The 27,391-nt window shown below is 33.1% G+C and overlaps 2 protein-coding genes and 1 long non-coding RNA gene across 3 annotated transcripts; all 3 read right to left on the minus strand.

Moving 5' to 3' along the window:
• Nucleotides 1–2,100: 2,100 nt before the first annotated feature.
• Nucleotides 2,101–5,199, minus strand: LOC125200695 (fasciclin-like arabinogalactan protein 15). The gene is made up of 3 exons (XM_048098431.1): nt 3,776–5,199; nt 2,565–2,707; nt 2,101–2,471 (listed from the first exon to the last, which is right to left on the minus strand). Exons 1-2 carry the CDS (start codon nt 5,055–5,057, stop codon nt 2,634–2,636), a joined length of 1,356 nt encoding a protein of 451 aa, XP_047954388.1. The 5' UTR covers nt 5,058–5,199; the 3' UTR covers nt 2,101–2,471; nt 2,565–2,633.
• Nucleotides 5,200–12,957: 7,758 nt separating this feature from the next.
• On the minus strand, nt 12,958–17,440 carry LOC125201490 (E3 ubiquitin-protein ligase RHF2A-like). The gene is given in 9 exon segments (XM_048099631.1): nt 12,958–13,217; nt 14,816–15,165; nt 15,281–15,391; nt 15,460–15,602; nt 15,605–15,638; nt 15,754–15,816; nt 16,572–16,618; nt 16,724–16,870; nt 17,229–17,440. Coding segments are annotated over 8 exon segments (852 nt in total). The 5' UTR covers nt 17,235–17,440; the 3' UTR covers nt 12,958–13,217; nt 14,816–14,864.
• Nucleotides 17,441–19,914: 2,474 nt separating this feature from the next.
• On the minus strand, nt 19,915–21,061 carry LOC125187346. Its single transcript, XR_007170597.1, has 3 exons — nt 20,986–21,061; nt 20,703–20,853; nt 19,915–20,536 (listed from the first exon to the last, which is right to left on the minus strand). It is a non-coding gene; the product is annotated as an uncharacterized LOC125187346 (long non-coding RNA).
• Between the last annotated feature and the right edge of the window lie 6,330 nt (nt 21,062–27,391).

Here is a 27,391-nt window from a genome sequence, read left to right on the forward strand (position 1 = left end):
CATATTCCATTCCGATAACTTGCTTGTCAATAAACTCTCTTCCTCTATTTATTCCTCTAAATCATGAATCATGTTAATTTGTTGATAGTGAAAGTGTCAAATATTTTTAAATAATTTAATTTGAATAGTGTAATAGGAGTATTTGAATTAGCACCAGCTCTGCAATTATTTGTTAATATTTGATTAGCTGCAACGAGAAATCTTGACACGTTAAGTCGTATGTGAAAAAAACATGGAGTACTAAAAGTTTACATGATCTCTCATCTCGTGCCTCATTTTCACTTGAAATGTCCCATGGGTTCACAAGCGTGATTTGATTAATCCTGCCATAGTCCATTTGATTTCATTAGTATATCTTAAGTATTACTGTACTACATTATTAATTTGCGTAAAGAATTTCTATTTATCAAGTGTTTGCTCATAATTAATAAGAACGAAATAATTTCCACAGATGCAAATTTGGTGAGCTTTGGTTGGAGTACAAGATAACATGACCGATGTTTGAAGAAGAAGACTATGAATAAGTAGAGAATTATAGTGGAAGTGTTGGTGTGAAATGGAAATTATACTCTCACTCAATTAAAGTAGTAGTATAACTTTTTTCATCTACGTATATCCACTGCAATTTAAACTCTTGACGTTGAGATAAGACCAAAGTGGTTGAATTTGCTATGAAGTAAATATCCTTATTAAAAATTGTATGAAAGGCAAAGAGGGTTTGTTGAAAGAAACGGAGTTGAAAAATGCAACCATATGAGAGTTAGATATGATGTCTCTACTCCATCTGTCAAAGACGCAGCATCTTACTCTTTTGTGAAAACCTTATAAGCATCTACCACTTAGCTGTCTTTTTCAGACACGAATTATTATTATTTTAATGCTATTTAATTATTCTGGCGAAGGTTCTACAATCTACGGTAACTTCAATTCCACCTGCCGCCTTGTGCCTTACTTGTAATATCATTCACACTAAATTTTAGTGCATCTATATATATATTTACATATAGTTTTATGTTACATAAAATGTAGGTTAGTGTAGAATTTGTGAAAATTGTATGAGGTCAATGTAGCATAAATATTGATGTAAATTGTAATTAAAGTTTGTAGTGATTCAGATTGGATCGGATCGTGTTATTAGGAAATATAGAATGAAGGGTGTGGAAGAAGAGTTGGGAGATCATGATCTTAGGCCAACTCGAACTTTGGATTTTTTTAATAATTGATGGGTCTTAATAAATCACGATTAACTCACAATTAGAGTACAGTGATTGCGGAATTTTGCACAGTGAGATTCGATTGTGTTTAGTTTTATGCCATAAACTCAATTGCATTTTTACAAAGAGTGCGTTTAATATTCATGATTTATGAGAAACATACTTAAATGAGGAGTATTTTTATATTCGTCATGTCATATGAATCCAGTAAGTTAGTTCAAAATGATCAAAGGGCATAACATTTTCAAAAGTTCCAATGTAGCTCACAATAAGAACATATGAACCTATACAATTTTAATCTACGTAGGTGGTGTTCGGTTTCCAAGATAAAAATATACCAAGATACAATCTATGATTGAGTTGTGAGATTATTTTAGTCATAGGGGGTTAGTTATGACTAATTTCCCATAGATTATTCATCTAGGATTGAGTTGTGGGGTTGAATCTTATGAACCAAACACAATTATAATCTTGCAAACCGAACACCCTGGTATAGGATAATTCTTAATCGTAAATGTCACCAAAGGTTTTTTTGTAAACTTTTATAGTATAATCGTTGGTTATTACAGCTCCATCAAAATATGCAAACAAAAATAAAATATTGAAGGGTTCAAATGAAAATCCCTACTTATTGTGAAAAGGAGAAACATATTCAATTTTCCGATCACAAAGATCTAATGTGAATGTGAAAGCATCTCACGTTATCAATGTTTTCACCTACACTTGATAGTTATAGTTCACCAAAATATATAGGAGTATTGATTACAGCTTTACAACAAATTATGATTCCCAATCAAAGTCCAAATTAAATAGTAGGAGCACAAAATTCATCGAAGAAAAGCATAAGTTGTGTCCACGGAAATTGCTTGTGCAGAAATAAAGTGAGTTATGAAAAGGAAGGTTCTTTCCATTCACAAAAGGACAACAAATAATGTCCATTATTAAAAGTGAAAGTAAAAGTTGGTCTCACCACAAGATTTTCATGGCATTCTTTAAACAGAGGCAACCCCCCTCCCCTCTTTATAAAAAATATACTCCACTCCTATATATTTGTGCATACACTTGCTGTCGGCGGACCAAGCTTACTTAAATACAAATAAAAAAATGGGTATGTAATTACAGTAATTATAACAAAATTACAAGGGCAAAAAACAAAAAAGGAAGATAAAAATTGAAAGTCTCTTCTGTCCTTGTGGGGTTCTCTGATGAACAAGCACACTGTTGATTTCTATCTTCAGCTCAAGTGCATTCACCATCCTGGTAATTATAATGAAAAAAATATGTTACTTACCTACTAACAAAGATTACAAGAAAATAAATTAAATTTTACTAAAATTATCTGTAACTCACCTTTTTGCATCATTGTGGATTTCTGTCCTTTAATTTTCCATATATTTTTTTATGATAGTAGTATGAAATTTAATGACAGGTAGAGAAGTGATGATTTTGCCCAACAGCCCCAAGCATCCTGCATCCCAATTCTAGCAGCTTCCCTGCACATTATTATTTCACCTGTTAGGCAGTTCAACTAAACAACAAAATCAACCAATTATCAAACATATTACAACATTCAAATAATTGTAATAAATCACACCACATGTCTCCAATTATTTTCTCTTTGGAAGAATAACAACAATATTGTCATTCCAGCTAATTAGATAGTGGACTTAACATAAATGAATATAGCAGACTAATCAACTAAAATACAGAGTGTTTCTATAGAGAAAGAAGGGGAAGTATACATAATCACACCTGTGATTGTGAATATTTATAATATGTCACAAAAGAATAACGAATAAGACAGGCGATGAATAAAAAGGTGGGCACTATTAGTCAATTACAGGCTGGTCTCAACTCTACAATTAAAGCTTTTTTAGAGTCAAGAAAAAAATTATTTATAGAAAACCACAGCTATGATCCACTGTGCTTTGGTGATGGTCAATTTCATCGCTGCCCATTCATGAGGCTCCACCGTGTTCCCGACACCACTAGATACTTCCCATCCCCATTTTCCACCCACAAATATCACCACCTAATTTCGTTATTTACTTTTAACCCCAAAGCTAGTAGTAGTAGTAACATTCTCTAAAGTATTTTATTCTTACTTACAATTCTAGGGAGTACTAAAATATGGGTTAGAGCTGCGCTAAAACACTAGTATTATTAATTAATGGACAAGCACTAATGTGATTGTAACAGCCTGCCTAATAGGACACCATATGATGCTAACTAATCCCGTGAATTGGAGGTTAATTGTTTAATTATGATGTTTTACGCCCTAGTCTCGACTTGATTTAATTAAAATGTTGAATATCAGTGACCTATTAACCACCAGTTGAGTAAAATTAATTGTGATTAATTATCAAGAGAAAAAAGGGATAAAACGTGCGTACAAGTTCAGCAACTAAAATTCGCCGGAGCCCACCTGAATTTTCCCACTGGAATGACAATCTAATAGTAATAACCCTCTAATTTCACCAATCAATTCTTGACAAAACCAATTTCTAACAAAATTCAAGGATAATCGAATTCGGATTAAAAAAATAAATAAATGAACATACCTCTTCTTGGTTTGGAAACAATCTTGGCGAGAGGAGCGGCTTTGGGGGCGACGGTCTCCTCCGCGGGGAAGAGAACGCCGTCGATGCCCTGAACGGAGATTCTGCCATCGGTGTAGATATCTGGGTCGAAGAGGTAAGCAGAGCTCTCGCCGTGGCCGAATTTCACCGAGCCGTCAGCCTCCTCCGCCACCACCTTATGCGGCAGTCTCAACGTGTCGTATTTCACCTTCCCAAATCTCCTCACGGAGTTGTACATACTCTCCTCCGTCTGGTACTCTGGAATCAGGTGATAATACATAATCTGCTCCGGCGCCCCAGGCTCGCTCAGCTGGTCCGTCGTCAGCTTCGCCATGGCCTCATCGTTCGGCGCCAGCACCGTCAGCACGTACCCCTCCGAGACCAGCCGTCCCATCTCGGTGGCGAGCGACGTCAGATTGACTAGGATATCCGCCATCTCGTTGTAGCCGCCGTAATGCAGGAGCGTTTGGATGAAGTCCTTCACCTGGCTCTCGCCGTCGAAGTGGTGGTGCGGGCCGCCGGGGCCGGGAGCAGGGGCAGGGGCGAGGGAGGGGCCGGGAGCTAGGGCGTCGAAGATAGGGAGGGCGGGAGGGGAGCCGGCGGGGGCGGGCGGTGCGGATTTCTTCAGGCGGTGAGTCCGCGGATCGACCTCCGGTGCTCCCTCGGGAATCACGGCGGAGGTAGCGCGGAGGCTGCGGCGCGAATTGAATTCGTGCTGGACGGATTTGGGGATTAGGAGCTTCTCAATGCCGTGGATGATTCCGTCGGGGCGGACGATGTCGTCGGATTTGATAACCCTAGCCGTGCCGACGATTTTCTCTCCGTTTTTCTCGTGGATTGGAATCAGTTCGCCGGCGGCGTCGCGGCAGAGGCTGGAGTGGTGAACTGGCTTGTTCCTCCAGTGATTGGACTGAATGCGGGTGGGAATCATGTGGAAGAGAAGGAGATTTTGGAGAGACTTGAGATTCCGTGGCTCCAGCAGAAATTGCTTGAATTCGGGGTCCAAATCCCGCTCCAGCGCCTCATTCCTAGGGGCGAATATGGAAATGTTGTGATTGGCGACGGCGTCTTCGAGCGTTTGCAGGAGCAGCGCCTTCTCAACGAGCTCCGAGAGCTCGGTGTAATGCGAATCGAGGAGAGCTACGAGGACTGAATTGGAATTGATCTGAGCGGCGGAGCTTGCTGGTTTGGCCGGCAATGCGGAGGCGGTGGTGGCGAGAAGAGCGAGGAAGGCGAGAGAGAGGCCATAGATCTGAGAATCCATGGCGATTGATGAATTTGGGGATTTGTCGGTCTAGAGTAATAAGTAAGTCAGTCTGTTGATTTCTCTCTCTTGTTTGGGAGAAAATATGTGGCGTTGGTTTGGTTAATTACTAAATAGTGCTGCTATGTTGTTTGGTGGAATATTAAAGTGTGGAAGAAGAATGGATGGAAACAGTTCGGAAATTAGTAATATCAATCTTTTTTCTTATTGTTTTCTATATCAAAAATATCAAATCGATCCTCGAATATTTTCCAAATATTTATTAAATATATGTAACATTTATTGATGCCAGCAAACATGATTGTAAATATCAAATAACCTACTACATTTGTGGTTAATGGTTTTAGGGTAGAAAATAGTGGGTAATACACATTAATTACTATTTTCTATTATTATTTGTATTGATAAAATAAGATGTATAATAGGGTAAAGGGCAATTGTTATGAAAGCAAATAGGAGAGTTTGCTTGAGAGCGAAAGGTAAAATTAACTTGACAAAGCAGATAAAAATGAAATAATGTAACTATTAATTTTAATTTTAATTCTGTAACCAACATTGGTAAATTTTTAGGTAAAAAGTTGGAAATGAACAACAGGCTGGAGGAGGGTCCACACGGCGGGAGGGGTATACAGTGCCAAATAACAAAATCCGACAATATATCCTAATTATTAAAAAATTGTCTAAGCATAAACTTATTTACGTAGCTATTAAATTTAGAACTATTGTTGTTTAGCTTTAAGTAAAGATGATGAAAAAAATAAAGCTCCACTTTTAACATAACAACCATTTGGCGACTTCAGTAAGTAATCTATTCTTCATAATTAATATTCATTTCCTTAGTCGGAAATGTCTTATATTTTCCTGACATTAAATGTCTTATATTTGACTAGCACAAGTTTTAAGAATTTGTTTGACTTTATGAAGTAAAGTGGATAAAACTGTTAGTGGAATACGGTGCCTACTTTTATATATTGATTTTATAATAAAATGTGAGTGGAATAAGTTGGAATGAAGGGTCCACTAACCAAATATTGTAAAAGTGAAATGAGACATTTATTGACGTACGGATGAAAAAGGAAAAAATGAGACATTTAATAGGAGGAGGGAGTGGGAAGTTTTACAATGTATTCGTATCCAGAAAAGCAATTTTTATGATAATTTGATATGTTTGATGAGTTTGTTGAGCTTAGCAGTAAGAAATTCTTTAAAAGGGGTAAAAGATGAAAAGGCATGAATTTGGAGTTCATAGAAAATCAAGATGATCGCACAACACGCACATGAGCAAAGCAGTGCCACCCAACCCGTGTGGTGTTGGCGATATCGAGGATTGACGAGGACCGCACGACTCGTATGATGCCACCAGCCTCGGACACTAGCCATGTGGTGATATGGAAACAACCAACGAGAGAAGGTTGGGACTTTATTATGAGCCACACGGTCACCTTCCAAACGTATGCCTCGTGCTCCAATATGCCTAGGTCCAATTTAGGATTTTTCAAGCCCAAATCGTATTGAACTTCCTCCCACTATATAAGTATTTATGATTTTTGTACACATAGTTTAGCATTGTCGTGTTTTTACTTTTGGAGAAGAATAGCAATTTAGCGGGAATTCAATGCAAATTGTAGATCAAGCAGAGCCAATATTAAATCCTCCTATGTTTTTCTAATTTTTGTTAGATTGAACATGCTTCATTTTTTTTTATTGGTTTAGTTTATCTGGTATGGATAGCTAAATGCTTAAAATCATATGGATTGAAAGTAATTGACTCATACTAGTTATTTTTACCATTGAATGTTCAAAACTCATTTTGCTTTAATTATCCCACGGCCTTTTAAATGCCGATTGCCTATGACTTTGTTTGGTTTATGCATGTGTTGTTACAAGATTTGAAATGGGAGTATTGATACACGTCGGGAATAATTAACTTATCTAGTTACTGTAGGAAAAAAAGATGAGATTAATATGAAGACAAAGAATTCTATGATTACCCGTGCCACCCATAAATGAGACTGTTAATGGCGGACGTAGGGAGTAGCTAGTAATATTCGTTGAGATTAAATTAGTGGGATTGAGTTTAAGTCGTATTGGATTCTAACCTTATCGAGTCGACCCGTTAGGAATCTGATAACTTTGAATTGGAATAGAGTAACTCATTAAAAAAAAAATAACTTCATAATTAGTCCCAGAAAAAAAAGGGTATGCAACTTCTATGAAATGTAATTTTTCGGGGACAGAAAAATTCACATATGAAGTGCTTACGAAACATGATTTTTCCTACTTCAATAACCTAAAATTTACAAACCTTATTTTCCAGAGATTAATTGTGAAATTCACTTATTATTTAAATTATTTTATTTCATTTACAAATTATATTTTAAAAGGTAGAGTGAACCAGATTATTTTTAGTCTTTGTATAAAATTGTATTTATTGGGTTAAGTTGATTCGGTAATATTCTAATTTCTAACCCACAAGATTTGCTAGCTCAACCATGCATTACATCACATATATAATCATATAGGTCTTGCGTTTAAAATTTAAGGTGTTAAGAGTACAAAAGATTGAAAATTGGTGTTTTAATTAAAAATGATTGAAAACTAATGTAAGATTTGCGTAAAGAGTTACCTGTATAATTAACTCGTTATAAATTGAGGGAAATACAAAACAACCTTTGATAATGAATATGTAAAAAACCAACTATTTTGGGTGCGAAAGTCATGCAAAACAAAAAAAACATGATGTATTATGAAAGGGAGAGCGAAACAGTTTTCAAAGTAGAAAATAATTGCAAAATTGACAAATAAAACCTCTCTTATGATGTTTCACTATCGCTATTTAACTTGATAAGGAATTGAGACAAAAGTGCATCATTTTTCCATGGAAATAGAAAGGAATGAATAATAAGTGTAATTGGAAAGAGTAACCAATTTAGGCAATTGACAACAACTTAATAAATAAAATTAGGAAGGTCAATCTAGCCCGAAACCCGCGGGTCGATCCAAATAATCCGGTAAAATCATAGAGTTAGGGCCGAAAAATTGTAACCCAAATCCATAACCGGGCTACACGGGCTGACCCGTTTGGGTCGGTGGGTTATGCGGGCTGGTCCGGGTGGGTTGCGGGTTAGCCCATGAATTGGGCATTTAAAAAAATTATTATCAAATTTTGGGTTTATATACTTATATATATGAAATATATATGGCATATGAACCTATATATGGTAATTATATATTCTTTCTCAAATTAAAAGTTAGGTTAAATGAAATATAGACTATAATAATATCATAATATGTACTCATACAATCACATTAAACTCCATAGAATTTATTTTTTGACATATTATCTATACTATATTTTTTAACTTTTTAGAATTTATTTTTCGGGTAAACAATTAAGAACGTTATTTAACTCCTTTTAAAATGCATGATTTCCGTTTAATTGCCATTTAATTGTATTCAGATTCACACGTGCTACTAATTGAGCGATATGTTTATGTGTTTTGTTTCAATTTTCAATAGCTATTATTTTCTTTCTTTTGATCACTTTGATAATACTTCACTTTACGACAATCTGTTTTTTTTACAAGGTAGAATATTGAATTGGATAGAAAGTAACAAATAAGATCACTTCTGACCCGAATAGCCCGTGCGTTAGCTCGAAACCCGATGAGTTAGGGTTAGGGCCAAAAATTTATAACCCGAAAAATCCACAGCTCGAATAACCCGCACCCAAATAGCCCGATAACCCGAATGGATTGGCCCAAACCCGAGCGGGTTAGCCGAATTGATATCCCTAATTAAAATGTTCTTCTTTGCTATACTAGAAAAATGTTCTTTTATTTTTTCAGTGGCATTAAAAGAGAATAACCTAAAATAGAAAACTTAATCAACTATCTTTACTTTATACGTCACCTTAAATATTTGTGTCATATTCTTTATATTTCAATAGAATTATTATTATTTTCAATAAAATTTTATTTTATGAATAACGCCCTTAAAATATGAAGTGTAGATCATTGGTACAAAATGTTAAGTAGTTATATACGTGTAATGTTTATTATTTGAGTTTGCGAAAATATTTTGTAGTTTATTCCCTAAGTCAGATTCTGAAAGTATTTATTTGTGTTTCATGGGGTTTGACTTTTGAGACCAAAGTTTTGAGATGCAATGAAACTTAATTTATACTACAAGTGACGAAAAATATGTCATGTTTAAATGGTAAAGGAATAAAACATGTTCATTTACGTCTACAGAGTTCAAACAGCAATGCGTATAACTTTGGTCTTTTAATTAATTAATGATCACGTAAAATGTCAATGAACTCAAATTGATATATTTGGACATACTACCAGCCATTTATTTTGGGTTAAATCAACCAATATTTAATGGATTTATTATTATTTTTAATTATATCAATCTAATAATTGTCGTAATTAAAAGTAAACGCTTATTGTACTGGAAGAGCTATATATTCTAAATTTCGAATAATAATTTTAATACATATATTTTTCTAACAGGAGCTTTTGTACAAAATTTTTATAAACAACTGAAAATTCAATAATATTATATAAATAAAATTTTAAAAATATACTGGGGAGGGACTTAATTCCCTCCCAACTACATGTGTATTAGTCTCTGATAATAATTAACTATATAAAATGTTTTATTTTAAATGAATATATCATAAATGAAAGTTTGAATCATCTTATTTCCATGAGTTGTGTCAAACCTCTAAAAGATAATGGTCTATTGTGCTTATATTACCAATCAAATTGCTAATATTGTCACGAAATTAATGGAGTATTAGTGTAACTGATTCATTGGTACGTTAAGTAAACTACTTACTTACAATATTATTTGGGTTATTATTTTTAAAATCAATTTGATTAAGAGTGTACATGTATATATATAGGAGGGGCGCACTATGGTCCATAAAGCAAATTCTGTCAAAAATCAAAGCAAATCACAGCCCTTGGATCCTCAGATTAGATGGTTGTGATCATAATACCCGAGATACATTATTACACGAAAAGCGTTACATTATTAACTAGGCTACATTATTAGACTGCACAATCTACATTATCAGACTACAGCGTGTTACATTATTAGCCGAGCTACATTATTAGACTACACAATCTACATTATTAGGTGACACGTGACATTAATTTAACGGTTACATTACAGGATCCAATGGCTAAAATTTACTTTGATTTTTGACAGAATTTCAATTATAAACTTATTCACATCCCTGTATATATATCCACAAACTGACAAAAGTGCTTAGGTTCTTGTAACTATGACTAGAATATTTTCCCTCTGCAATGAAGCATAATTGTTTCATACCTCTATGTTAATTATTGCTCTGTTTTGGTGCGTGTACGTGGCGGCGTTTGGTTGGTGCAACATTCACATTTAATAGTGACTTCTCTCCTAATTGGAAAATCTTTTGACATCATCACGCACATTAATACTTTAAATCATCATTTCATATGTAATTTTTTTTGTTCTCTATACTTTAATTTGGGTTGTATTAGAAGGCATTTTACCTAAGTAATTAAAAAAATACATTTGATATGAATAAAGTGTTCTTAACCAAGTTACATTTGTACTAATAACGTACTTGGTAAGACATTTTTCTTTCCTTCAATGAATCCGATTTATGAAGATATATTAATCCTTTTTCTAAAAAAAAAAAAACTATCTCAGCAAATATGACCGACAGATATGGAGACTTTAATCATATATTTTTATTAATGATGTACATTTGGTTTTTTAAGTGAGAGTTGATTATAGTCAATGAAAGAAGAGTGGTTGTTTGATCAAACATTTATTTATAAATTGGTAAATGATGTTTGTTACGGGGGCATATGATCTTATTTTTAATTTATTTGGGGATCTTTTATATATTCTGTACTCACAATTACACAAGTTTTGTATAATTAGTTAAGAAGCTCAATAATTATAACAATGGAAAATCATTGGGAAAGAAAAAAAAAGGGAAGTATATATGTAGAGGGTTCTTATATTCTAAGAAAAACTTATTGAACTAGATGCACCAATTTCTTAGTTTTTCTAGTATTTCAACTTTTAATAACATATACTATAGTATCTGTTAACTACTACTCCACTAAGTATCGATGCAGTCTATACAAGCTAATCATTCTTTACAACATCAATAATCAGTTCATTTTAGTGTCATCATTAAATTTATTTGATAATAAAGACTTTAAATTTTTCACTTATATGATAGTGAGGCAAGTCATAATCCATTATTTTTTGACAATCCGTTCGAACAATCGAATTAATTTATTAAAAAATATTATTTCTTAACCGACAATTTGTTCTCAACCTTGCACAAAAGGACAATATGGTTCCTATTGTCTTATTTAGATAATTACACCCTCTTGTAAACTGCAAACAAAAAGGTTATTATTATCTTTAAATAATTCTGCTGTTTTACTTGGATTTTGTTTGCTATAACTATTTATTAGTAGCATTTTATATTGGTTAATATCATTAAGTTGCCCAATGTCCAATTAATTACTCCAAAGTAAACAATTGACAATAAGTGACCAAAATTAGATCCAAAGTGAACAATTGACATAAAGGATTAAAGCTGGGACAACAAAATTACTTCGTTTTATTGTCATTAGTTCTCATATTTGGACTTCGATGCGAAGACATCTTTTCCTTTTTCCTTTTTTGTGAGAGGGCTAATTCGAGGACTTGATTGCTCAATAATGCCCACATGTAATAATATAAATAATAGTGTAATTAAAATACGAAACACAATATAAGATTAGTGATAAATATTTCCATAAAGTACAACCCGTGGCTGTCGGTGCCGATATATGCATTTTATATTTCGATGTATGAATTATAGTTATAAAAAATATGTTTTGTAATATACGTGGGTCATCATAATTATTCCCATACTTTAATACAGTACATACTAATTACTCATTTTCACTACCTCTTTTGCTTCAATCAGATTATAAATTAACTCTTTTTTTAGAGTAATTTTTTTTCTTTTATGAGAATATGATGTTAAGGGTGCGTAGGGAGTAATACCTTCACAACTTTCATATATAGTGCTAGATATTCATCTAAACCCTAAAGAATACTAAAACTCAAGAAAATTGAAGAAAAAGTTAAATTACCTTCGATTGAAGGTAAATTACGTAATTCGATGTATTTTATCCCAAAAACAACAAAAATTCACAAAACTCTATAATTCGAGGCAGACAAATTATGTACGAAAAGCTTAACCTAAAAGTCATCATAGATATTTATGTCTGTGATTTTTAACCACTAATTCACTTGACAGTCAATGCTAATAAGGCCCAACACAATTTATTGTTTCCACCAACAAAAGTAGCCCCACTCGGTACGGAAGGAATTACATTAGCCCAAGCCCATAAGAACATGATAATCTATAATATGCATATGTCATGAACAAATATTTATTCTTTTATTTAATTCAGTCATTATACTATTGGAGCTGCTACTGGGACCTGCTCTGTTTCCACTTCTTTTAATCAAATATCTCCCACCGACAAAAGTTGGGTACGCAGGGAAAAAAAATCAAGAAATTGTAATCCATAAAAATATGTGTCATGTAAATATTAGTATAACAAATTATTTTGTCGGATGCTATTACTACAGAAATGGAGTTGGTCAAATTTTGGGAGTTGGGAGTGAAAAAGTTGACTAGCTCATTAAATAGGAGTATTTAAATTAATGTACTAGCAGCATCCAAGTGCTAGGAGTATGCATTGTATTGACTATTGACCTAATCAAATTGGAAATGATATGATGATGGAAATTAATTAGCAGTAAATGTATAATCTATAATTGATATTTATGACCCAAGAACACTTTTACTTGAAAAAAAGACAGGTTTAGTGAAAGTGTTGCAAGTTCAATGCATTAATTCAAATGGAGAATCAAGAAAGCATCCACTACACTATCTCTGCCCAAATCCAACTCTGAAAGTTACACTGCAAGATTCATGTTTGCTATTACAAGCAGATACAGATATTATGGTAAGCCAAATTTAAGAAGCTGCCTTCCGTTTTCTGTTTGGGATCAAACAACGATTATACCGAAACTCTAGCCTTCACTATCTCATCCTCACCATGTCATATTTGGATCATATACCTGAAATAGATTGCAAAATAAGGATCAACCACCTCTAATACCAAAACTTTCTTAAACAGGAAAGACTAAACAAAGCACCAAGGTTATATGAACGAAACCGGGCATAAACATGCCAGATTATAAATACAGACATGTCTCTTAATAAGATGAGCAACAACTAAACTTTACCAGTTATCATAAACTTAAATCCATGTTCTTTTTTTTTTTGAGTAGCTCAATCCATAGCAGGAAGCTTAGGAAGCAATGTCAGTACATCCACATACTCTTTTCGAGTAAATTTAAAGGTAGAGCATGTATATATCTAATATTGAATGTGACTTGCACTTAAAGCAAAAGGAACATTGTACAGTAACAGAAGCAAAACCACAAATCATATTCTAAAATCACTGAGTCAGTGAGTCTTAATGAAATCAGTGCCTATGGAGAGAAAACTTCATCTAAACTTTGTAAGACATCTGATGGTAGAATTTATAACTCCTGCAAGGTTAACTAACAGGGGATAAGTAACAAGTATCTATAACTTGGGTAACATTCTCTTACCAAGTGTAAGGAGATCGTTATCTAATGTCCAGGGAAAATGATACACTAGACAATATGATCGATGTTTTGGGTAATATAATTATTAATTACAAAAATACTCCTAGATGCTTGGGAATTTCAAGGAGACCACTGCTCAGTGGCTGCATTCCTGCTCCTCTTGCTGATCCATAAATATTGCAACATCTACAATGCTAAGAATCTAGGCAACATTCGTATTCAATAGAAAATAGTAAAGATACATTTCACATTCTACCAAAATCAACACTTTAATTGACAGAACTGACTACCAAAGTACCAAGTGGGTGTGAGACATTTGTGGATCTAGATATCATGCAAAAGAGCAAATAAAAGGTGAAAAGCAGTTTAACTACAGACAAAATGGAGATCAACAAGAGAAAGCCATTTAAATCTACTGAAAATCATTGGTTCAGTTTCATGGTGTCAGATGAGCTTTATTACCCTAACAGTTCTAAAAAGTAGGCCATTTAGATCACTAAATGTTACCAGATCAGTTTCATGGTGTCAGAGGAACTTTATCACCCTAACAGTTCTGAAAAGTAGGCATATGCAAAATCTTCACTTTCAGGTATAATGGATGGTTCTTCTCAACTTGTGAGTATTTATAATGATGGTACACAATGTTTGTAAAAAATGCACATTGTTTGATCCTTGTACGATGAGAACACGTCTCAGATATATGCTAATATAAATAATTTTTCTCAAATGCTGCCATGCATTTTCCCAAGCATCAACAATCTTTCATTAAAGGGAGGGAAATAAGAAAGATCCACATTTCACCTTGTAAAAGAGTTTTGAGGTCACAAAATATCTACATTAATTTACAAGATTAATTAAGCACATCGAAAAACAATAAATAAGTGAACTACGAATACACACAAGATATAGCAGTTAAACTAAGCCAATTATAACATAATGCACTAAAGTAGATCGTGAAATGATGTATAAATGTGCCTTTGTGTCAGGGTCAACCATAAACGAGAAAACAGCAAAAAATATCTAAAGATCAAGGTTACTTATCAGGAAACTCGATAACTCACCTTCAAAGATGAAATGCTGAGGATGGACACCCCTAGCAATATTATAAACTTAACTTGATAGTGAACTTGCAGCAACAGAAGCAGAGTCCTTTCCATTCAATGATGTATCACTGGGAGTATCCCTACTAATGTTGCTTGATCCAGTGGCCGAAGAACTTTCTGCGCCATTTGTTGCTGGCACATGACTATTGTTATCTCTACTTTCAAGACGATCCATCATGCGGGACACAGTGGCAATTCCAGCATTCACCTCCTTCCTGACTTCAGAACCAATATCTGCCATGGAAGAGCTACGAGAAAACAGCTTCTCCTTCCATTCCTTTGTACTCTTTGAAATGGATTCCTTGTATCTAAAAAATAATTGAACTGATAACACTCAGAACTCAAAAGGCTTAAACCTCAAACTAGGTTGACATAGAAGAACAAGAAGAAAACATAGTTATTAAAATTAAAGCAAACTCATACTTCATTGACATAGAACTGAATCGGGATTTCCAGGAATCTGAAATGGACTGTAACTCAGATGGGCCGGCTCTTTCTTGATTTGGCAAGGACGATGATTGGCTTGCATAGTTTCTAAAAAAGTGGACTTATACACAGTCAGTCAAAGGTTAATAGTTAATGCAAAAAAAAATTCAAATTACCTATTATCATTTGATGATCCTCGGCCAGAAGTTGGCCCCACTACAGGTCTGGATGATGAAGCTGAATTTTGATTGCTTCCCATGTTATTTGCAGATGTGACTGGAACTGATCGGTTAGTTTCAGCTGCTGCAATTGGCTCAGTTTCTTCTCCACCAGTACAGCCTCGAGTAATTCTTGACTGCCATAATATAAAAAGATATATCAACCCTATTCAAGAACCCTATTCAAGAAACAACTGAACTGAACATGAAGACTGAATTCAAACCAATAGAAGCTAAACATCAGAGACATACTTTGCAGGATCCTTCAGGCTAATACTTTGCCAGCACATAGGACAATTGGAGCTTCTTTGGCACCTGGCCCACACATTGAAGAATAAGCATATTAGTCTTCCTCAAACACCACCGAGTCACTTTTTCATGAAGTATCTTGGCCTCACATGCCAAGTTTTAGATTATAAAATATATAGACAACAAACGCGTTCAAACATCACACAAATTATATCCATATAATTGCAATTACATAATAGTATTTCCAACTGTTGTAAAATGTTTGTTGAGCATGAATCAAACTAAAATGAAAAGATAAAGATCCAAACTTTAATAGAAGGGAAACAACTGTTTGCCTGGAGAATCTATCCAAACCATCTTCTACCCTCTATAATTGGTTTTTATTCGACCTATAGAGGCTGTAAGGAAAGTGCCAAAACTAACATAAAAACAAATTGGTACCACCACCACCAAACCAAAGTAAGGGCCAGAGGATCGCTACTCAATAAGTGTTACTTTCATGAGTAATGGCAAGTAGTGGACTTAGCCTACATATAGTTGGTCCATGATCCATAGTTAAGGTACACCTACACTCTTCTTCAGGACCCCCACTAGAAAAATTCTATGTATTCATTTCACACTTTACGATATGAACTACATCCCAAGTTTCTAGGAAAGTATACCTTTGATTATTTTCTACATGTAAGAATGATAGTACAATTTTTTTCACACACAAATGACCTCAAGGGGAGCACGAAAGCCTGAAAACTGAGACGAAGTTGAGTGGCAACATATGATATCAGCAATACCAAGTCCCCAAATTCAAACAGAGAGATACATACCATTCAAGAATGCACTGAAGGTGGAACTCGTGCTTGCAACTTGTCACCTACATAAGATTATGAAATAGATTCAGTAATTGCATACGACATAAGTTAATATTCATCAGCAATGGAACGGATATGCAAATGGGATTACTACATTCACAATTTACCGTCATAGGATCGCTATCACCAAATCCCTCGAGGCATATGCTACAAGCATCATCACAAGACTCCTGGATCCCTCCCTCCACAAAAGCCGCAGCTGATATCATGTGTGTCTCTGCCTTCTTCGCCTCATCCATCTCCGGAACTTTACCCTAAAACCACAAACAAAACAAGATACTCCTACTTAAGAGCAAGGTATGTCACATTACTAACACACACACCGCTTGATTTAGGTAAATAGATAACACGCCGAGGCGACAAAACTGAAACTTCATAACTAAAAATACACGCAGAAATTGTTGAGCATATTCTCCATAACTGTTCAACAAACTAATCTATTAAAAAATCAGGAAACAGTGCCGAAATGATCAATTATGAAACATATCATAAATCATGACCAAGTAGCTGGAATTCTTCAACAAGCACCATAATTTGATGATCGAACATAATACATACACTATCAAATCAGACAAATATAAAAATTCAATCTTCCCAAAATTAATCCTTTACCTCCATAACAGAGAGAAATTGTCCAGAACCAAAGAAAATAGAGAGAATCAACAGACGGGGGTCAAAAATAGGAGACCAATCCCATCAAATTCTGTAAAAGTGGAAGCAGATTTCCCTCCAAATATGAAAGTTAACGCAGAGGTCACATTCACGGAAACCTCACGCAATTTCAAGAGAGAGAAACGGAGAGGTGTGAAAAGCAGGAATTGGATATGGAGGTCACGCAATCCTATATTTATTAAATTAATTGGGAAAAATATTTAATTAAATGTTATGTGTGATTGGTGGGTTTGGATTTGGTGGTGCAAATCTACTACTTTATCGGCAAATTCAATAATTCTATGGTTTAGTCTAAACGATTGATTATTTCTACCTTAGAATAATTCAGATTTCACACCGAATTAAATGTTCCTTTTTTGACAATCTCAACTCCATTTGCCACCATCATATGCTTTCCCCTCTCACTCACTCTCACCATCATTTTGTATAAATCATGATTATGCATCTATAATTTGATTCTGAAATCACAAATATAATTAATATATTTACGAATATATTAGTAAAATTATGATAAATTATAGATATATACATTGATGCTTATTATACGTATATACTAGTAGTATTCACTCTCGCTTCACTTGATGGTGTATTATTTCCACCATGTTTAATAAAAATAATATATTTTCTTTTATTTCTCAATTCTCCACGTCATCCCAACCCATCTCATTTCCATCAATGTTTAGATCATTAAAGAATTTTAGAAAGAAGAATGTATGAAACTGTAATAATATGGAGTAAAAATTTAAAGTAACTCAAGTTTGAAGAAAATTAAGTACTGTATATTTTTCCTGCTAAATCACCCATTAATAATTCAGATATTAATTCCTAAAATTATAAACTTTAGTTAAAATTTGATATTTTCCATGAACTTTTTAAAATTGATCTTGAATATCACAAACTTTATATTTTGTTTGATATTTCCCAAACTGACACATATAAGATATTTTTATCAAAATTTTATTTTACGTGATCAACCGTGATACATTTTATGATATTTTGAATCACTATTTAAAATCACAACAAGTAGAATAAAAAGTCACATAAAAAATCAAATTGATTTAACTGTGCCAAATATGATAAAAAAAAAGTCTCGTAAGTTAGCCAAATATTGTGATAGATATGCCGTGGGATCAAACAAGTGCAAAATTTGTAATTTTCTTAGACTAATTTTAATCTTCGTGGAAAAATACCAAATTTCGTCCAAAATTTATAATTTTAGAGACCAATATCCTTAAGAATGTGTTAAAAAGATCATTATACTATGATGTAGGAAAACAAGAAACAAGACCCATCTTATTTAATTTATTTAATCAATCACAATCATGTTTGGCTCAAAAAAATATACTCCCTCCGTCCCATTGAAGATGACCAACTTTCCTTTTTAGTTTGTCCCAACTAAAATGATTAATTATTTAAAATGGAAACACTTTTATTTCTACTTTATTCTTTCTCTCTTAATTTACTCTCGCCCCTCAATACACAAAATAAATTTGCATAAAATTTTATGTCGCCCAATAATTAGGTCATCTTCTTTGGGATGGAGGGACAAGGGATTACTAAAGTGATTGTCTTGTTTTCATTTACTTTTCTTCTTAAATTCTCATCCATGTCATCATTGTTTTTCTTAAATTAACATTCCAAACGTCATGCCGACTAAGGTATTGGTTTTTTGTCGTAACATATACTCGTATTCGTATAGTAGTACTTGTTTTGAAAGAATAACTTTTACCTTTAACAAACAATAACAACTTTAATTCTGGAAAAAAAACGATCGGTTGCCGAAAGGAGACCTAATTAAGATTAATTTGTATTTACAAAAGCATGCCTTCTTTAATTTAATACTACTAATCAATAGGAATTTCTTTAGCAATGGATGACTCCTTTTTGTCTTGTTTTGGGTATACTTTATCCTATAAAAAATATGCTAAAGCAAAGTTGCTTGTCAGTAAATTTACATTGTGAAAAAGCACATCAAATGGGATCTACTTAGATTTGTTGAATATATGTACTAACAAATAACTAATCCTAACCATTAGATAAGGATGTGGATGACTGGAATTGATTTTTGAATTGTAGCAAGAACCGATATAATAATCCATGCAGATGGGTATCGTTAGACACAAAATTTTATTCTCTCTCCTAAATCCTGTAAAGCCAATATTCGGATAACACAAAATTTATATTGAAAATTGATTTATAAATATTAATTAATTTAAAATAAATTTCATACTAATCATTTTGCAACATTTCAAAAAAAAAAAAATGAAATTTTAACTTAAATATTTATAAATTTAAGAAAAAAATATTTTTTACAAAATATTGTACAATTAATTTGAATCAAACTCGAAATTGTGTCACAATTTAACATAAATTTTCTATATCACTTCTTTCTTATTACTACATATAATACAATAAATAACAAAACTAATTTTTAATTAAATTCAATTAAATTTAAAAATTTAAGAATATTATGCACATGTACAATTTATTTACATATCATTTCTCTTTTTTTAATTATTTTGAAAAAAACGTAATAAATAGTTAAAATGAATATATAATAAAATAAAAATGAGAATATGTAGTAATAAGTCTCTTCTAACCGTTATTACGAGAAAAAAACAACCACCTTACACATACACAATAGCACAGATCCAATAACAAAAAGATATTGGAATAAAGGGAATGATGTCATACATATCTAACTTATCAAAAGGGGATACTACTGAGAGTCATGACAACGATAAATTCTACGTGTGTCCATGGATGGAAATTTTAGCAAATGTCCCCCGTTCATTTGGATGATGGGCGTCTTGTTGGACCGAGTGGCTCAACTCTTAAAGATATGCTAAAAAGGGAGGGGTTTGATCCTGTGAAGGTATCCCCTTTGTGGAGTAAAGAAGGTCACTCCAGGTTCACAATAATAGAGTTTAATCCTCAGTGGCTCGGACTAGCTAGCTGATGCCTTCAAGTTCGAGAAAGGCTTATGAGGGTCGACATCAAGGAAAGAGAAACTACTTGCGGGATGGAAAGAATATAGAGAAGCTATATGGTTGGATGGCTCGAAAGGATGATCACGACACAAACAATATTGTTGGTAGCTATCTAAGGAAAAAGGGTGATCTGAAGACCATATGTTCAAATTGCCCAAGTTATTACTCCATTACACAATAAAGAGCAGCCCCTTTTTCTTCTGCCAAGAGTAACATCTTTTCATCTGCTCTCTTTAATTTCAAGGTTGCTATTGCATTCTACATTAAAAAAAATGAAGTATTATAATTTTTTTTGCAGTAAATAGTCACATCTAGAAAATCTTGATAATTCAATATACTTAACCATGATCAGAGCCATTGATATAAATGTAGCTATGGTGAGTCGTGTTATCCAATTAATTTGACATGGAGGATGGTCCATTACCTGATTTTTCTCACGGTAGAGCCATGAATTCTCATTTTCTCCCAACTCTGGCTCCCTCTCCTCCAGCTTCTTCCTCTGAAGTTCCAATTGCATGGTGAGTGGGGAACCTTTTTTAGATGACCACAGGCAATTTCATGCACTTTTCTTCTTTCTAATAGATGTTGCAAAAGTAAGATTTACACACTAAAAAATGGAGTATGATATTCCAGAGAGCAAAAAAAGATAAGAACAGAGAGAAATATATTGATAGAGAACCATAATCAACACCATAAAATGAATATACCTTCATTGAAAGCTTGGGTCATATTGTCCCTTTCTGTAAATCTAGTCTGTTTTCCAATTGGCTTACTAGTTTGCTATTCTTTATCTTCTCCTCGGTTCCACATTTATCTTCAGATCACCTTTTTCCTTAGATAGCTACCAACAATATTGTTTGTGTCGTGATCATCCTTTCAGCCATCCAACCATATAGCTTCTCCATATTCCTTCCATCCCGCAAGTAGTCCCTCTTTCCTCGTGGTTGAATGTAGCACCCCACTTTTTCGAACCCTAATTTTCGAGACATAAAATTTTGCATTAAATGCTTTTAATGCTATGAAGTATGTAGATTAAATGATGAGTGATTTATTGCATGATTCTTTGTGACCTAATTGCGATTTGGAGTTGAGTTTGAGTTGAATAGTCAAACTTGTTGATTATATGACGTGGCTATTGAATAGTCAATATTGTGGAAAATATGACGTGGCCGTTGAAAGGTCAATGTGTTGTGATTATGAGGTGGAATTAAAAATGGTGGATTTTGTGACGTAATTATGTGAATATTTGATGCGGGGTGAAATAATATTGTGGTGAATTATTCCTAAGGGATGAGTGAGATTAAGCAGGAGCACCATTATTTTTTGGAATTTTCGACCACTCCTATTTATTGGAAAGGAATTTTATTTTTCTTGGATTTAATTATTTGCTTGGGATATTTATCCAAATTAAATCCAAAGTCCGATTATTCGTTATTTCCTCTATGAAATTTCCGACCCCTATGCCTACACATGGAGATTTTCGAAAATCTCCTATGTAGGGAGAAGGAATTATTTTATTATATTATTTGTTCCCTTATTTATTCTCTTCCATGAAGAAATATAAATATTCTAGCATATCTTACCATATCTAAGGAGATTTTGCCATATCCTATTTTAATTAGGAAATTAATTAAATTCCTTGTGGGAGAGGAATAAAAATCGCCACTTTTCCCATTTAACTGGGGAGATTATTATTTTTATTCTACTCCGTAATATTTTATTCTACTTCGTGAAATATCCAAATTAAATCATATGCTAATAAATAGCATGAAAATTCGAAACCCCCTTATTTCTTACTAGAATTAACGCCACTATCCACCATATCTTTCCAAATCTTTATTTATTTAATTGTGGGATTATATTCTTGAACTCTATAAATAAGAGAGAAAACCCTAACCCTAGAAGCAAATCACGCCTACTCTCTCTCTCCCTCACGCCGTTTTCCACTCTCCCACACTCTCTCAATTTTCTTCAACTTTTCTCCAATATTTCTTCATCTTTTGAGAAGAATTGAAGTTGAAACTCAAGAATTTTTGAAGAATCAAGGCTACTACTTTGTTCTACCGTCGTTCTATCGAGAAAAGGTGTTTTAGCATTAATCTTTTCTCATCTAACCGATTAATCGGTGTTCTTGAACCCTCATGCATATAGATTGAGGGAAAAAGGGAAACAATTGATGAATATGGGTTGATGTGCGTGTGTGTGTGCGTTGGTATGTGTGTGTGCGTGTGTGTTCGTGTGTGTGCGTGTGGATGTGTTGAGGAACACCCATGCGTGACATGTTTTGATGATGGATCTGGAGTTGTGGTGCGAATAGAAAGTGATATGATAATCATACCTTGATTTTTGAGTGATAATATAAAATGAATCGATGGGAAAAAGGGAAACGTTAGGAACATGCATGATTTTGAGTAGATGATTGAGACTTACTTGTGATACACATAAATTAAAGGTGATAACTCGCGCTCTCGGTGTGATAGCAAGAGGAAGAACATACTTGTGATCTAAGGAATCGAGGTGGGCTTTATTCACTAAACTCTTTTATTACCAAAATATTGATTACGGTGTTATAAGGGTGGATTAAAATGTTATGTCATGCATGTGATTGTTTTGATTATGTTGTGTGCCTGATGCCTAGTTTATGAGTCCGCTCCATTAGGCTATAGGGCTATATAAACGAATTCGGGTCTGAGTAGGGCCGCAAACCCTATCAGGCTAGTGTACACAGTTGGGATCGGGAGCCGTCCTTGCTAGTCGGCCGGTCTCTTGGGCGAATAGTGTGGCCACACTTTCGTCGCACTATGGAATTGTTGGTTGTTGAGAAAATGGGATGAATTGTTTGACTGGCCAGTCTATGAAATTATTTTGTGATACTCGATGATATTCTTTTATAAATGCAAACTCGAATTCACTATGGTAAGGATGACATATCTTCTAAAAATGTTTTAGCATGAGTTCACTGAGTATGTTTAAAATACTCAGCACTGCATGTGTTTTCCCTATGTGCAGGTTGAGCAGCGACGAGCGGTTGGCGGTGTTGAGCAAATAAATTGAATGATAATATGATCGTCTTGAAACATTGAGTGGGGTTGTGTCTTCATACATGACTTCACTTTTCTCTTGGTTGCTTCCGTTAAACATGAAACTTAGTATCGTTTGTTTTTGAACTTATTCATTTTGGTTTAGAATATTGAGACATAATGCGTTTTTGGAATTATATTAAGCCCTTGTCTTTTGAGCATAATTTACGATATCTATTCATTTATTATTCTTGATTAAGCCGTTGACTTATTGCTCTGATAGTTCATTAAATACCTTGGTCAAAACCCTTTAAATGAAACCCTGCCCATGTTCTTATTGCTTTTAAGTCCGCCTAGGTAGCGATTGCCGTATTTATTATACTCTAAAATGTCGGGCTGTTACATCGACCCTCATAAGCCTTCTCGAACTTGAAGGCATCAGCTAGTCCGAGCCACTGAGGATTAAACTCTATTATTGCAAACCTGGAGTGACCTTCTTTACTCCACAAAGGGGATACCTTCACGGGATCAAACCCCTCCCTTTTAGCATATCCTCAAGAGTTGAGCCACTGGGTCCAACAAGACGCCCATCATCCCAATGAACGGAGACATTAGCTAAAATTCCCATCTATGGACACACATAGGATTCATCGTTGTCACAACTCTTAGTAGTTAGACATCCTCAACAATAGTGAATACCTGCAGTAGATTTGATGAACAACGAAATGACACAGGTAACAGTTTAGATGAAAACTCGAAATGATAACATTGATATTTTCTGATTTCATTATATTCAGGTCAATAAACCGTAGGTAGAAGCTTCGTTGAAATGATAGCACCATAGAGAGGCTATAGTTCAAAACAGAAACACAGAAATTCGACTATAAAAGTTCTACCCACCAATTTCCATCATTATCATCTTCCTTCGTAGGACTACAAGAGGAAAAACAGAAACAACAATAACGTAGCAGGGGGAGAAAACAAACTACAATTTCTATTCACAGACTTAATTCAGAGGTCATAGCATCGTTTCTAGACACAGAAGCACCGGAATTCGAAGAGGCTACCTGATTCATTAAACCTTGAAGGCTGCCAGTCGAGAGGAGAAACGTACCGAAGGCTCTTGAGCAAGAGAAAATATGTACTGCTACCAAGACTAAAAGACAATTTTACGAATTCCGAATGCGTATATAAAGCTGGCCTTTTTTTATTTTTAATTATTTAAAACGTTTACTTTTTAATTTTAAATAATGAATACATATTCTTAGTTTCTATATTCTATAAAGAAAAAAAAGAGGGAAATAATGAAAAGAAAGGAATTAGCGTTAAATGAAAACTTGTAAGCAAATTTGTCAGTTGAATTGTGAAATCTGGGAAATGACGCCGTTCTGCTGACTCGAAACGCAGTGTTGTATGCATACTTTGCTTAGGAACGTTTTCACGCAATGAATCTTACAAAAAAATAGACAATTGGTAAACTAAGAAATAGATTTGGAAATAAGAAAGAGAGAGGAAAAAATATTTTTATTTTTAATAATAATTTTTAAAAAATATTTTTATTTGAATTAGTAATATTTGAGTATATTTTAAAAGCAAAATCAATTTTTGTACCAAGAAAATATTTGATATACGTATTTTAAATGAACAACTATTTATAGAAAAAACAACTAGTAATAACATGTTTTTCAGACCGGATCACCTAAAATATTTACTAATACATCTCCTACTACACTAATAGTAACATAATTTTAAAAATTTGATGTTTTAAAGATTATATAACTACATGATTATATCAATCTATACATATATAAAAGGTGAGTCGTTTTGGCCTTATTTTGAATTTTTATGAGTTCTGGGGTAAATTTGAGTATTTATAACTATTATGTAATTAATCAATTAAGAGCATAAATGATGAATGTGTCGCTTAAATTTTTTAAGTTAAACACTTAAACGAAATTAAAGTCCCTTGACGAACATTATTATAAAATAAAATAAAACTATTCTCTACGTAATAATGACATACGTTTCTTAACAAGAAATATTTAAATTGGAACAGTCAACTATCTTATTTGCATTTAATGTACATAATAAAGTTTAGTAAATTTTTTAAAATTTATTTTACAATCTTAACCCTTATTTTAATTTTATTATAAATAGATGGGACAAGTGAAAAGTTTATGAATAAGGTCTTAATTTTTTAGTGGACTATAAATATATGACATATGGTAACTATAAATCTACTTAGTCATTATGTTATTTTTTATTTTCTAGATCTGTCACTAAATTTTTTTAACTTTATTTCTTGATTTCATCTTCCAATGAAACTTTGTTCTACGATCTTCTATAAGTGTTACTCCCTCCGTCCGCGATTAGGAGTCCCGGTCACTTTTGCGCACCTATTTTATAAAAATAATAAAAAATAGTTAAAGTGATGAAATAGTAAAGTAAAAAATAGAATAATGTTGAGAAGACTCTTGTCAACATTATTCTCTCTCTTACTTTACCATTTCTCCACTTTAACTATTTTTTATTATTTTTATAAAACGGGTGCGCAAAAGTGACCGGGACTCCTAATCGCGGACGGAGGGAGTATTTGATAGGTTTGAGTAACTATCATTGTTTATGTAATTGCAGGAATTATATACACTAAGTGCATATATAAAAGGCGAGTTTTGGCCTTATTTTGAATTTTTATGAGTTTTGGGGTAAATTTGAATATTTATAACTATTATGTATTTAATTAATTAAGAGCATAAATGATGAATCTGTCGGTTAAAGTTTTTAAGTTAAAAATTAAACGAAATTAAAGTCTCTTGAGGAACATTATTATAAAATAAAATTAAACCATCCTCTGTGTAATAATGACATACGTTTCTTAACTGGAAATATTTAAATTGGAACAATCAACTCTCTTATTTGCATTTAATGTACATAATAAAGTTTAGTAAATTTTTTAAAATTTATTTTACAATCTTAATCCTTATTTTAATTTTAGTATAAATAAATGGGACAAGTGAAAAGTTTATGAATAAGGTCTTAATTTTTTAGTGGACTATAAATATATGGCATACGGTAACTATAAATCCGCTTAGTCATTATGTTATTTTTTATTTTCTAGATTTGTCACTAAATTTTTTTAACTTTATTTCTTGGTTTCATCTTCCAATGAAACTTTATTCTACGATCTTTTATAAGTGATATTTGATAGGTTTGAGTAACTATCATTGTTTATGTAATTGTAGGAATTATATACACTATGTGCATATATAAAAGACGAGTTTTGACCTTATTTTGAATTTTTATGAGTTTTGGGGTAAATTTGAATATTTATAACTATTATGTATTTAATTAATTAAGAGCATAAATGATGAATCTGTCGGTTAAAGTTTTTAAGTTAAAAATTAAACGAAATTAAAGTCTCTTGAGGAACATTAATTAAACCATTCTCTGTGTAATAATGACATACGTTTCTTAACTGGAAATATTTAAATTGGAACAATCAACTCTCTTATTTGTATTTAATGTACTTAATAACGTTTAGTAATTTTTTTAAAATTAATGTTACAATCTTAACAAATTTTAGTATAAATAAATGGGACAAGTGAAAAGTTTATTAATAAGGTCTTAATTTTTTAGTGGAATATAAATACATGACAAATGATACCTATAAATCTGCTCAGTCATTACGTTATTTTTAATTTTGTAGATTTGTCACTAAATGTTTGAACTTTGTTCCTTGGTCATCTTCCAATGAAACTTTGTTCTACGATTTTCTATAAGTATTATTATTTGATAGATTTGAGTAACTATCATTGTTTATGTAATTGCAGGAATTATATGTTGGGGTTTGGTGTCCATTGCATAGCGGAAGACTTATACAAAACAAATAAATCAGATACGGATCTATTTGACCGATTATGCGATTAATCAATTCACATGTTAAACAGATAATTGCATGCTAGAACGCAAATAATTCATGCTTAGAAAATATAAATCCTAAACATGATTTCTACGGTTTAGAGTTACCGATTTGATTCTCCAAAGAATCTTCGATTGCTTGCCCCTTCTTTACGTGATGATCTTCAATACTAGA

This window comes from Salvia hispanica, chromosome 1 (assembly GCF_023119035.1).
Source record: "Salvia hispanica cultivar TCC Black 2014 chromosome 1, UniMelb_Shisp_WGS_1.0, whole genome shotgun sequence".
Taxonomy (NCBI): domain Eukaryota; kingdom Viridiplantae; phylum Streptophyta; class Magnoliopsida; order Lamiales; family Lamiaceae; genus Salvia; species Salvia hispanica.